Source organism: Peromyscus eremicus, chromosome 3 (assembly GCF_949786415.1).
Source record: "Peromyscus eremicus chromosome 3, PerEre_H2_v1, whole genome shotgun sequence".
Classification (NCBI taxonomy): domain Eukaryota; kingdom Metazoa; phylum Chordata; class Mammalia; order Rodentia; family Cricetidae; genus Peromyscus; species Peromyscus eremicus.
This window is the reverse complement of record NC_081418.1, coordinates 105640837-105654577: the sequence shown is the minus strand read 5'-3', so window position 1 is coordinate 105654577 and position 13741 is coordinate 105640837. Positions and strand designations below refer to the sequence as shown.

Below are 13741 nucleotides of genomic sequence, written 5' to 3'. Positions count from 1 at the left end.
TTTTAGTGAGAAAAATTGCTGTGGAATAAATGCATTAAGAGGAGTTAATGATTTTGTTTCCAAATTTTCATCTCTATATTACCAGTATTTCCTTTAACACAAGTATATATCCATACCAAGTGCAATTCATTCAGTAATTATCTCTTCCACATTAGAATCACATGTTTTATTCATCTAGAATGATATGTATGTGCAGACAGCATAAACATGTAATCATATGATGACACGTCAGTTTGCATTTTCCGATGCTAGTAAACACAGAGCTGCCTTGTGCTCCTGTTTGCTATTGTGACACAGACCAAGAATGCACTATTGCCCACACATACTGTGCCTGCATTGCCTTATGCTCCCAGGTTCACCTGCACACAGAATGCAACACAACACCGTTATGCTTAAATATTGCGAGGATGCTGCACTTTCTGTTGCTGTTCTCAAATGAGTGAGGACCCAAGGGGTATTAATTACCTGTGGCCATTGATCTCAGTCTAGTACCATTAGAAGTCTCGACCTTGCCTTCTAGTACCAGGTCAGTGTCTTTAGTTGCCCGGTTGTTGTCCCAACAGGCTGTCTCACAGAGATTCCAGACTCACGGGGCTCATTAGAACCAGACTCTTGACCCTTCACCAGCCTTTGCTAGTCGTTCCCCATGTTAGTTGAGAGTAAATGGCTGCACACTCGGCAATCCCATCCGTCTGTCCCTTTTACCTCCATTTCTGATGCATGAGTCAGCTCAGTTCATGTGCTTCTTAAACATTTCTGGACCCTCTCCCTGTTTTCTTCCCTGCCTGTACCATCCCTAGCCAGGTCGCACGTGTCTCCTACCTAGATGCTCTCCGTGCTGCTCTCAGCAGTCTTTTACAGTGTCGGGGTGAAGGAGTCTTCACTTATGGTTCTCCGGTTGCTCGGTAACCGCCAGGTCTCGTCTGCTTGTCCAGCCGTCCTTGCTCTTCTCTGCCCTGCCCTCTGCTTTGCACTCACTCCCACTAGACCGCGCTGAGCTCCTGCCGGACAGTTGGATGCACAGTTCTTTATCCTTAGAATAGCTTCACGTTCGTCACTGTTGCTGAATGTCTTCTCTGTGACACATACATTGTAGGCCCTACAGTGACTGCAACAGCAAAACAGCCAGCTGCCACAGAGCTGAAATTTGAGTTATTTTTGTTGACATCCATGCACCCTTCACATTTTTGCTCACATACCATTTCAATGACCCTGGAGAATTAGGCGTGGTCTTAATTTCAGTTACATTTTGTTTAGCTTTATAGTGTCTCTTCTTCCAAAAGAGACGCTGTATCTTTGCTGATGTAACAGGCCCCTAGCTAGCACAGTGACTGGTGTATAGTCACGGGGGAAGAAATTAACAAACCCTCCCCAAAACATTATTAGGTAACATCTAAATGGGCATTTTTACAAATAATTTTATTCAAGTTTGATAACCTCTTAAAAAAAAAAAAAGACCGCCAGTCAAAACTTACTGTCCATGCCGGGGGGTGGGGGGGGCCATGGAAGCCTCTCTGTAGACTCCACCAGGAGACAGAGATGGGATCCTGAGGTCAGACTGGCTCCCAGGACTAGCTGAGAAATGTTTAGTGCCTAAGATGGTCTAGAAAGTGCCCTGAGCACTACTAGCATGTAGCACTGTGGAAGAGGCTTGGACCCCTAGTCTCTGTTTGTGCAGCTTCCTTCCGGTGTAGGCAGCAGCCACCTGCTCTCCACTGGGGAGGTTTTAGCACCAAAATGAACTCTGTGTGCTGTGCCATGTTCTCATCTCAGGCATAACCCGCTTGTTTTACTGACAGCCAGAGGAGGTCAAGACGGAAAGGATTTTGACTTGTTTTGCTGGCTGAAATAATTGAGCACACATTCACATGACTATTTCTGAACCATTGGCTTAGAAAGCTTATGTACAAATAACCAAGCAAACAAATGAGTGAACTCTGCCCTGGTCCTCCTTCAGTGTGGCCTTCAAGCCCCACGTCCTTGATAATGTATCACCGTGACATAGTTGATCTTTCCAGCCCCTATTGAAAGGCTCTGGGTTCATTATACAATCTCCTTTCTCAATTTGACCTCACCTTCTGTTTCTCAAGTGGTATTACTTTTAAGTTAAGCAATGTTCTAATTGCGAGTGTAATTGCTTCTGTGATGAGAGGATTATTGAAGGATTAAAAGGACCGATAGTGAAAGGTCTCACAGCTTTGTTTGCTGCAAATAAGGTCAGTAGCAAGTGACTTCCCACTTAAGAGCATGGAAACCGCAAAGGTATTTATCATCCTTTACAACCAATCAAACAACGTTTTGACATGCAAGGAAATGAGCTGTATAATTATTTTGCCAATATCAGCTCTTACCATTTTGTGATTTACACTGAGGTCAGGAGTTTACTAGCCAAGCCAGTGAAACAAACCGCAATTCAGGTAAGGACACTATAATGATGTGTTTGCTGCTGATTTCTAAGGGAGTTTCTCTCTTGGTGCTGGTGTCTGAATTTGTCTTTCTCTTTTCTGTCTCATTCCTGCTCTTCCTTTGGAGAAGAAGGGGTACACACCGAGGAGCTGGACAGTGAACTAGGTAACGCCCCCCACCCTGCCTGCTGCTGTTGCATGGGTACCCTCCATGACGGACTGCTTCCTTCCTCTGTACCTTGAGTTTGTGCTTTGCCAGTCACAATCTTCAGCCTGCCGGGCCCATGAAAGGCCGTGCCTTTGATGACAGCCATCAAGTGGAGTTGTGTGTAACACATGGTGTTTACAGAGAAACAGTGCGGGCAGATTAAGAGTAGCATGGGAGTAAATTGGCGACGAGTGGTCTTTAAATTCAGAATTGCAGAAAGAAATGAAGGGATCCTTGCCATGACTTTCGAACTTTCATGTAATCTGTCTTTGCTTCGTTGCCTCAATCTGTGTAGTGTGCAAGGCTGTTTCTATGAATAATATAAACAAGCCAAGTAAAACAAAAACTCACGAGACAGATTTACTGATTGCTGTGTGTGCTATGTGAAATCAAGTAATTCCAGCGATGAGCTGCATAGCTGATGAGTCTTATAATTGTATGGTTAAGTCATGGACTGTGTGCTGCTGACCTTGTCACTGCAGTCTTGGGCAGCAGGAGCCGTGCTGATTTCTGTAGAGACTGTGTGTCAGTGTAACTCAGCTCTTGGCTGCCCTGGCAGTTGGAGTTTAGGAGTAATTTGCACGTGTCTATAATGCTGTTTCTTTGCTCTGCTTTTGGACTGTATTGCATTATATTCCCTGTGATAATACTGAGATCTGAATAGTTTTGAAGTCAGTTGCAGTCCATCTGGAACATCACTGGAGTAGATGGGAAAGCACCAGTACTTTCAGGTAAATTGCAGGAGCAAGCGTTGGCCGATTGAAAAGTGGCCCACGCTGGCCGGTTTTAAGAAGATCCTTTAACATAAGTGTGAGCGTGCGCGGACTCGCCCGAGATTACTGAATCTGCTTGCACTCTAGAAGTGTCTTCATTCCTAGTAATGGGGATGTATTTTAGAGTGTTACCACTCTCATTTGCTTTTCCTACATACATATAATATTGGTTGACTAGGGTTGTAGTAGAGAATTTAGCCTTATTTTTATCAACATTTGGAAGATACCCTCTTACAACTAGTGAATACATCAGTAATGGACGATAACTCTTGGGGTCTGTTTTTTAAGTTGCTTAGTAAATTGCCCTGCAGTTATTGTGGTGGGAATGGCTTGAGGATTGCCCTGTGTGATAACATAATTCAAAACCAGTTCTATTTTAAAAAATTATCAACTTAGAATAGATTAAAACATTGACAAAGTCAGGAGTAGTAACCATTTGTTGAACCAATTTCAGCCTTTGCTACCACCTGAATAAAATATGTGAGTGACCAATCTGCCGCTATTGGTGGCCCGTGGAGATAGCATACACAGCTGTGTGGACTAGCACACGGTTCAGTGCTTCTGAGGAAGTCTGAATGTTGGCATTTCAGGAAAGCAGTTTGTCATTTCCCCTTTGTAACTATGGCATTGTTAGAACTTGCCCATAGCGTCGAAGACTCTCAAGAATGTGTTCTAGTGATGTGCTCCGTGCTCACACGGAGACAGATTGCTGAACTGCCTCTGGGATGAAGCAGACTGCCCAGCTTCCTTACTTGACTGACTCCCTGACATGGACCAGCTCTCCTCGCTTACTTACTGGCTCTGTGACGTCAGCCTTGTTCACCTTCCCACTTTACACTTATAAAAGATGTCGAAGTCAGGGGCTGGGGCGAGACCTCAGTTGGTAAAGTGTGTATCTTGCAGCCCAGGGACCTTTAACCTTCGCTTTTAAGTTAAGCTTAGCCTAACACTGAAAATTCCAGTGCTGAGGATAGAGGTAGGTGGGACTTGCTGGCCAGTCAGCCTAGCCTACCTGGCAAGTTCCAGACAGATGAGAGATCCTGTCTCACAAACCATGGTTGTGGCTGGTGCAAGTACTCAGAAGGCAAACACACCTACTTCAAGTCTCAAAATTAGAGTTTAATCTCTGGAATCCACAGGAAGATGGGGAGAAAAAACCCACTCCTCTGCCCTCTCCATGCTCACAATGGCTTTATGTCCACACTGGGCTCCACATACACCCTCACCTACATGAACCTGTGTACATGTACACGGCATGCACACACACACACACACACACACACACACACACACACACACACACACAAATTTGCAAATCAGAGTAAAAGGAGGGCTCCCTCCATGCTTCCGAGGAGACTTACTGAGAACTTGTTTTGGTGATCAGCACATGTTGGTGCTTCAATAAGGCTTTATATGTTAGCTAGCCCTCTTATTGGATTGACCAGTACTTTCTTACAATATTTTTCCCTTCATCAAAGACAAGAGTTGACTATGTGCCATTCTAAAGCAGTCACCCATATATCAAATATGTTCTCATGAGTAATGTAGGTATGGCGCCTGATTTTTGTTTGCACAGTTCCATTGTGTAAGAGTAGTGTGCACACTCATGTTTGCCATGTTTACTATTGTTTACTATATTTACTTGAAGTTCTGTTGACGAGCTCACTGCCCATTTACTTAATAAATGTAATCTATTTTTTGAACAAAGGCACCTGTCAGGTTTTCGGTGAACAGTGGGAGTATGTGATAAGGAACCTCTAACCTGCTCTGGGGGCCATAGGCCGTCAATATGGGTAATGGATAAAGGTCATTTGATTTTAGAGTTGTGTCTGGACTCTAATATGTGAGCTAAGGTAGTAACTCCATTCTGCACTGGGTCTGCAGATAACTGTCACATTCTCCATAAAAGTGTCTTTAGAATTAAAAAACAAAAAACAAACACCCACAGAACCTTCCTTTGATCTAGTAGGTAGGTATTCAGATAGTGAAATCAAGTAGAGACTTAAAGTAAAAATAATCCTCTGACAGCTTTCCCACATACAGAACATTTGACTAATCAACATTTGCTCCACATGAAATTTTCCGAGGGAGAAAAAGCAATCATACAGTTGTAGACAACCATCCTTGTTCCGTGTGCTTCCCTGTCAGGCATTGGCTATGGGCCGCGTGCCTTGGAAGCATTTTACAAGCATCTCCATTCAGGTGAACTGGGGGAAAGGTATGTTCAGAGATATTTACTAACCAAGCCGAGTCCACAGGACAACAGAGCCAATGTGGACCATAAGTTACAATCCCAGATCTGAGTGTGAAGGATCTCAGCTCTCTCTAATTCCCATAACAGGCTGGAGAGCTTTGCCTGTCTGTCATCCATCCATAGACACAGGCAGTGTGTCTTCAGTAATGTTTGCCTAAAACATAATGTAATCAGTTTCTATGTTAAATATTTTCTGACCTTTTTCATTTTCCAAAACCAAGTGGCAAATTCTAAGACAAACAGCTTCCTTTTTTTTTTTTTTCAAATTGATGACCTATTTCTATTTTAAGCATTAGGAGACTAATTCCTGTTATTAAGTTAATTACCACATTGGAAGTGAGAAATCTGTCTTTTCATTTCAAACTGAGTTTTAGCTTAAAAAATTCAAAAATTTATAGAATTGGTTTGTCTGTTTGAGAAATGTTTAATTTGTGTATGTGTTTGTGTGTGTGCATGGAAGTACACAGAGTGCTTGCCAATCAAGCTATCACCCCAACCCCCATACTCACAAATACCAGCTGCCTGGCCACATTTCTCAACTCCAGGATGTTAAGTTGTTGATGATACCTGGGGGTCAAGTCAGGGGTGGTTTCTTGTATCCCCTTTGTACCTCCACCTAAGCACAGATAACGACTTGTACACTTCCCTCTGGGTCCCTGGTGCCTGACACATCCACAGGCAAACAGTAGTGCTTCTGTTAATGTTTGCCAAATTAAGAAAATCGAGTACATCTTTCTGCCATTTTATTTGATGATAATCAGGTCAAATCTTTTAGGTTTTAGGTTTTGGTAGGTCTGGTATAATTAGCACTATCCTTCACTCTCATCCATTCTTCTACCCCATGACTGTGCAACAATTTGCATTTTTTAACCTTGAATTTCCCAACTCCTTGAAAATGTTTCCCTGCTTCATTTTCATTTAAATGGTAATTTCCAGCTTTGTAAGGGTAAACTGTTTCCCAGGCATTTGATTGACATCAGTCTTTTAAGATCTGATATTACAAACAAAGGCTATCTTATAACATGCATTTTAGTGCTAATGTCTCCCAAACTCAGATACATCTTAAAATCTACTAAATGCTTTTTAAAAAAGCAGGGGGAGTGTGTCTTTGTTTGCAGGCATAACCTGTGTGGCAAATGCCATAAAATCAATGTCTCTGGATGTGCAGTCAAATTTAAACAGATCATGAGCTTTCAGTAATTAGTTTACATGTATTTGTGTGCACATGCATGACTCCACTATACTCTGTGACTGTTGGTAACATGTGAGATCACTTTGCTGACAAAACTGTCAATATTTGAAAATCCCCACAACATATCAAAATTAAAACACTAAGTGGACATAACAAACAAAAGTGTACTAAAAGCTCCAAGAGAAAAAATACAAGTCATATATAAATGTAAACCCATCAAAATAACAGCTGATTTCACAATGGAAACTCAGAAAGTGAGAAGTGCCTGGAGCAATGCATTCCAAGTCTTAAAAGACTTATCATTGCCAGGCTACAATAACATACCCAGCAAAACTACCCACTGTAATTGAAGTTGAAAGAAAAGCTTTCTATTATATAAACAGTCTTTTAAAAAGTTTACAACCAACAAATTCTACCTAAAGAAAAAACTGAAAGCAATAATTTCAGCTGAACAGAGAAATGAGCATAGTAGAGACATTGTGGAAAGACATAGGAAGCCACAATTATTAAAGCACAGAATACCACTGAGAACACAGCACCACCCAAAATCAACAACAGGACAACTGCAGTTAACACACATTTCAGCTGACACTTTAAATGTCAGTGGCCTCGATTCTCCAATCAAAAGACACGAGCTGAATGAATGGAACAAAACACACAACCCATCTATCTGTTCTCTACAAGGAATACATCTTAGCTTTAAAGATAGACACCAAAGTGCTCTAATCAAATGGGACTAGGAAGCAATCAGGTATCTTTATATTAATATCTGACACCATACACTACAGACTTGAAAGTAAAACTAATCAAAGGAGATAGACATTTCATCGTAATCGAGGTAACAGTTAACCAAGAAGACATTACAATCCTAAAGATGTATGCTCCAAACCCTAATCACCTAATTTAATTTAAAAATTGCACTACTTGATTTAAAGACACTGATTAAGACTTATCTAGTAATAGTTGGTGATTTCAATACCCAATTTCTCCACTAGAAGCCTCATCCAGAAAAAAAATATAAATGGAGAAACATCAGAATTAATTGATATCATACATCAAATGGTTATCTACAGAATACTCCTCTCAAACACCAAAGAATACATATTTTGGTCAGCAACACATGGATGCTTTCGAAAACATACCACGTCCTGAGACACAAATCTTTACAAGTCAAAAAGATTGAAATCACTCCATGTATCCTATCTGATCACAAGGCAATAAAACCTTAAAATGGACAACAAACAAATCTCTAGTAAGTACACAAACTTGTAGAGACTAAACAACTCATTTCTGAAGCATGATTGGGTCAATGAAGAAAGAAATAAAGTTTCCCTTCTACTGAGTGAAAATGAGAGCACAGCAAAGCCTCTGGGACACATTGAAAGCAGTACTAGCAGGGAAATCTTTAGCTCCTAGTGCCTGCATCAGAAAATGAAAGAGAGGGGCAGGCGATGGAGGTGCACACCTTTAATCCCAGCACTCAGGAGGCAGAGGCATGAAGATTTCTGTGAATTCAAGGCTACGGAGTTAGTTTTAGTACAGCCAAGGCTACACAGAGAAATCCTGTCTTGAAAAAAACAAAAAAACAAAAAACAAAAACAAAAGAAGAAGAAAAAGAAAGAAAGAAAGAAAGAAAAGAAAGAAAGAAAGAAAAGGAGCACAAATAAATGCCTTAACAAAGCAATTCAAAAATTTGGAAAACTAAAGCAAACCAAATCCAACCTCAGTTGTATTAGTCAGGGTACTCTAGAGCCACAGAATTTATGAAATGAATCAATCTCTCTCTCTCTCTCTCTCTCTCTCTCTCTCTCTCTCTCTCTCACACACACGCACGCACGCACGCACACACACACACACACACACACACACACACACACACACACGGAATTGGAGTAATTTACAGGCTGCAGTCTGCTAACCCAATAATGGTCAGCTGTGAACAGAACATCCATGAATCTAGTGGGAGATCAGTCCCACAAGGCTGGGTGTCTCAGCTGTTCTGTACATGCTGGAATCTAGAAGAGGAAGGCTCCAATGTCAGTGAAGGAATGGATGTGCTGGCAGAGCAAGGGCAAGCAGGCAAACAGCAAGAGCTTTTTTCTTCCATGTCTTTGTATAGGCTTCCAGCAGAAGGTGTTGCCCAGGTTAAAGGTATGTCTTCTTGCCTCAAGAGCAGATCAAAAAAATGTGTCTTCCCATCTCAAGATCTGGATCAAAGATGTTACTTCCTACCTCAAAGGTCTGGACTAGAAATAGATTTACCCACTTCAAACCAAGGAGAAAATCTCTCACAGGTGGTGTGCCCCCTATTTCTTGATTGTAGTTCATTACAGATACTGTCAAGTTGACAACCAAGAACAGCCATCACACTAGTCAACAGCAAAAAAAAAAAAAAAAAAAAAAAAAAACAGCCAAAATTATAGAAACAATACAAAGAATTGACAAATCTAAGAGCAGGTTCTTCAAGAATATAAACAAAATTGTCAGACATTGGTGGCAAACTAGCCAAAATAAAGAAACGAGAGGAACCAAATTAAAAGATCCCGACACAAACAGGGAAACAGTACAACAGACACCAAAGAGGTTCACAATATTATGAGGGAATACTTAAATCTATATTCCATCAAGCTGGAAACCCTAAAAGAAATGAATTTCTAGATTCAGCCAAACCACCAAAATTAAATCAAGAAAAAGTCAACAACCTAAAGAGAAGTATAACAAATGAGGAGCTTAAGATAATAATAAAAAAGCCTTTAAGCTTAAACAAACAAACAAAAAAAAAGTCCAAGGCCAAGTGGATTCACAAGAGAATTTTTTCACTCATTCAAAGAGAATCTCCAGCCAATCCTTCTTTAACTATTACCAGAAAAAAAGAAGAAAAAAAGAACAAGAGGAAGAAAGAAAAAGAAACAGAAAGAGCACTTCCAGAGCCAGTATTGCTTACATACCAAAACCAGGTAGAGACACAATAAAAATAGAAAAACACAAGCCAATATCTCTGAACATAGATTCAAGAATGCTCAGTATAATACTCGTAAACAAAATACAGAGATACATCAAAAAGATTATACTCCGTATCCAAGTTTGCTTTATCCCTGAAATGCAGGAGGTTTGAACATACACAAGTCAGTAAATATGGTAAACTTTGGTCTTAAAGATGGACTTTGGTCTTGAAGACAAAAATCAAATGATCATCTCAATAGATGCAGAAAAGGCCTTTGACAAAATTCAGTATTGGTGAAATTATTAAGGCCACTCCACGTAGTTAAAAAGGAGGTTTATTTAGTGGCGTAACTTACAAGTAAAGGGATAGGTAAAGTCGCAGGGTCTGGGGAAGGTGTGTCGCAGTCCAGCGGTGTTCTCTGGAGAACTCTGCTCGGTCAACCTCCACCGGCCGTGGTCCAGGAACAGAGAGAGCTGGCGCATCTGGATCTTGGGTCTTCAGGGTCCTCTCTTGGCCCCGCCTTGTAGCCGTGACAGTTACCGAAGCCTCGATGGGGGTTGGAACTTCCAGATCAAAGCTGGAATGGCTACCCACTACAATTCAGCGTTCCTTCATGATAAAAGTCTCAGAGAATGTGAGACTAGAGTGAACATACATACTTCAACATAATAAAAGCTGCATAAGAGAAATGCATAACCAGAATCATTCTAAACAGAGAAAATCTTGGATCAATTCCACTGAAGTCAGGAACAAAACAAGGATACCCACTATCCTCACTTTTCTCTCTCTCTCTCTCTCTCTCTGTGTGTGTGTGTGTGTGTGTGTGTGTGTGTGTGTGTGTGTGTGTGTGTGTGTGTGTGAAGTACTAGCTGGAGCCATAAGACAAATAGGTAAAGATGTCTAACCACCACTGTTCGTAGATGGTATGTATGACATTGTACGTTAGAGATCCCCAAGATTCTGCCAGAAAACTTTTAGAAATGATAAGCAAATTCAGCATTGTGGCAGGATATAGAATCAAGCTGCACAATTCACTAGCTTTCCTATACACCAGGAACAAACACACAGAGAAGGAGATCATGGGCACACTCCCATTCACAGTAGCCTCAAAGAAAATAAAACATCTAAGAATAAACCTGACCACAGAAGTGAAGGACCTCTACAATGAAAACTTTAAACCTCCAAAGAAAGAGATAAACATTAGAAAATGAGTAGACAGTCCATACTCATGGATTGGTAGAATTAATGTTGTCAAAATAACCATTTTACCAAAAGGTGTTTACAGGGTCAATACAATCCCAATGAAAATCCTCATCTTATTCCTCACAGTAATAGAAATAAAAAAAATTGAAATTCTCATCGCACCACAACAGACCTCAGATAGCCAAAACAATCCTGAACAAAAAGAACAATGCTGGATGCATTACCATACCAGATCTTAAGATTTATTACAGAATCGTGGCAATAAAAGCAATATAGTAATGGCAGAAAAACAGACATGTAGACCCATGGAACAAAATTGAAGACCCGGACATGAGTACACATAACTTCATTTAATAATTGACAAAGATTCCCAAAACATAAGCTGGAAAAAAGAAAGCATCTTCAGCAAATGGTGCTAGGAAAACTTGACATCCATGTGCAGAAGAATGAAATTAGTCCTGTACCTATCACCTTGCAGAGAAACTATCTCCCAATGGACCAAAACCTAAACAGGAAACACTGAAATGGCTGGAAGAAAACATAGGCAGTGCCCTACATAATAGAGGTGTATGAAAGGACTTTCTGAAGAAGACTCCCGTTTGCCCGAGGAAAAGATCAACAACTGACATGTGGGACTTCCAGAACTGAAATGCTCTGCACAGCTAAAGAAACATCAACTGGGTGAAGAGGAAGCCCACAGGATGGGATTTATCTTTTTGCCAGATAAATATCTGAGAGGATTAATGTCCAGAATATATAAAGAACTAAAAAAGACCAAATGACTTTTTCCAAAAAAAAAGGCCTAGGACCTGAACAAAGCTTTCTCAAAAGAAGAAGGAAAAAAAAAATGGCCAAGGAATATCTCACAAAATGTTTGTTGTTCCTCTAGCACTTAGGGAAATGCAAATTGATACAACTTTGAGATTTCATCTTACCTCTATCAGAATGGCAATGTTTAACAAAACAACTAACAACAAATGCTAGAGGGGGTGAGGAGAAAGGGCCCCTCATTCACTCTTGATGGGATTGTAAACGGGTGCAGCCTCTATGGAAATCAGTGTGGAGACTTTTCAGAAAGGTAAAAAGTAAATCTTTCATATGATCCAGCTATACCACTCCTTGGCATATGCCCGAAGGGGTCATGGCATTTGACTCCACAGATGCTTACTCAACCATGTTCATTGCTATTCCATTCACATTAAGCAGAAAATGGAAACCACCTAAATGCTTGCCACCCTATGGATGATTAATGAAAGTGTGTTACACACTGTGGAATACTATTCAGCTGTAAAGAAAAATCAGATCATGATCTTTGCAGGTAACAGATGAAACTAGAAAAGATTATATTGAAATATTGAATGACACAACCTAGACCCAAAAAAGTCAAATGTCACACCTCTCTATCTCCTCTCCCTCTCTCTCTCTCTCTCTCTCTCTCTCTCTCTCTCTCTCTCTCTCTCTCTCTCTCCTCTCCTCTCCTCTCTCTCCTCTCTCTCCTCTCTCTCCTCTCTCCTCTCTCTCTCTCTCTCTTGGCTCCTAGCTCCAAATCTTCAGATATCCAAATCCTCATCCCTCATCAAGGAAACTTCTCTTTGCAACAGATGGAAGCCTCTTTCAGAAACTCACAACCAATCAAAATGCTTGTTATCCTACTCCCAGTGGACACATCTACAAAACAAATGTGCACCTAAGGCTCAGGGAACACTGTGGGAAGGGGCAGAAAGATAGGAAGACCCAGAGGGCCAGGGAGTTTGCTGTGAGACTGTGTCTCCTAGGAATGTCTCCCCAGCTTGACTATCAAAACATGAGCTGAACCAAGACAGCAGTAGATATGCCAAAGTAGATGGGAGGGAGGACCCATGAGACCTCAGCCCTACAAAAAGAACTAGAGGCAACTAAGAAATGCTCTCAGTGGAAGAAATAGTATTCCTCAGGGAAGAACACACCACTTGGTTTCTTAATACCCAACAGTCAGCCCTGTAAACATGCATGCAAATAACATGCAGACTGAGCAGGTTGTCTTTAGGAATATACATGTATATACGGGTGTGGTGTGTGTGTGTGTGTGTACGCGCGTGCGCGCATATAACAACTATTAATGAGAAAAGAGGCTGTGAATTTCAAAGAGCAAGGAGGGGTGTCTGGGAGTGTTTGCAGGGAGGAAAGGGATGGGAAAATGGCGCAATTGTATTATCATCTCAGAAATAATTAATAGTAACTATACAATTCTTTGAATTCAAAAATGAAACTGTTTCAAAGTAAGGGGTACTTCTAGTATTTGTAGTGTTTAGTATTTGTAGTGTTCAGCTCAAACCCTCTGACTAGTGATTTCTAGGAATAATGATTCACTTCGCAGTATAGCATTTACCCAAGCTTTCCTTAGCTACACAGATCTACAGAGCTTTAAAACTCAAATTGAGTAATTGCTGCTCTGCCTGAAAGGACTGTTTGATGACACAGATGCAACCAAGGTGCTTCTTCTCCAAGTAAAACAGCCGAATGCAGCAGGCTTTTCTGTGCTAGATTCATCTAGTGGAACTCAGGAACCTAGTTAATATGTGAATTTCCAACTTGGATGTGAAACCATAGGAGGCAGGCAGGGTTCACTGTTTACCTAGTGCTAGTCCCCCTCCCATTTAAAAGATAACATAGTCTGCCATGTAGGCACATGCCTACAATCCTGGGACTCCAGCAGTGAAGGCCAGAAAACTGCAAGTGTGAGACCAGCCTGGCCTACCTAGTGCGACCTGGTCTGACACCAC

At 41.1% G+C, this 13741-nt stretch overlaps 1 protein-coding gene across 13 annotated transcripts in view; it reads left to right on the top strand.

Annotated features, from left to right (window-relative positions):
• The window catches only part of Magi1 (membrane associated guanylate kinase, WW and PDZ domain containing 1), a 650887-nt gene that overhangs the window by 552536 nt on the left and 84610 nt on the right, over positions 1–13741 (top strand). For 9 of the 13 annotated variants that reach the window (XM_059258243.1, XM_059258244.1, XM_059258237.1 and 6 more), the window contains exon 7: positions 2536–2571. The exons of the other annotated variants lie outside the window; for them this stretch is intronic. In XM_059258243.1, coding sequence (XP_059114226.1) covers positions 2536–2571 — 36 coding nt within the window. The remainder of the gene's footprint in view (positions 1–2535; positions 2572–13741) is intronic. 13 annotated transcript variants of the gene reach the window in all.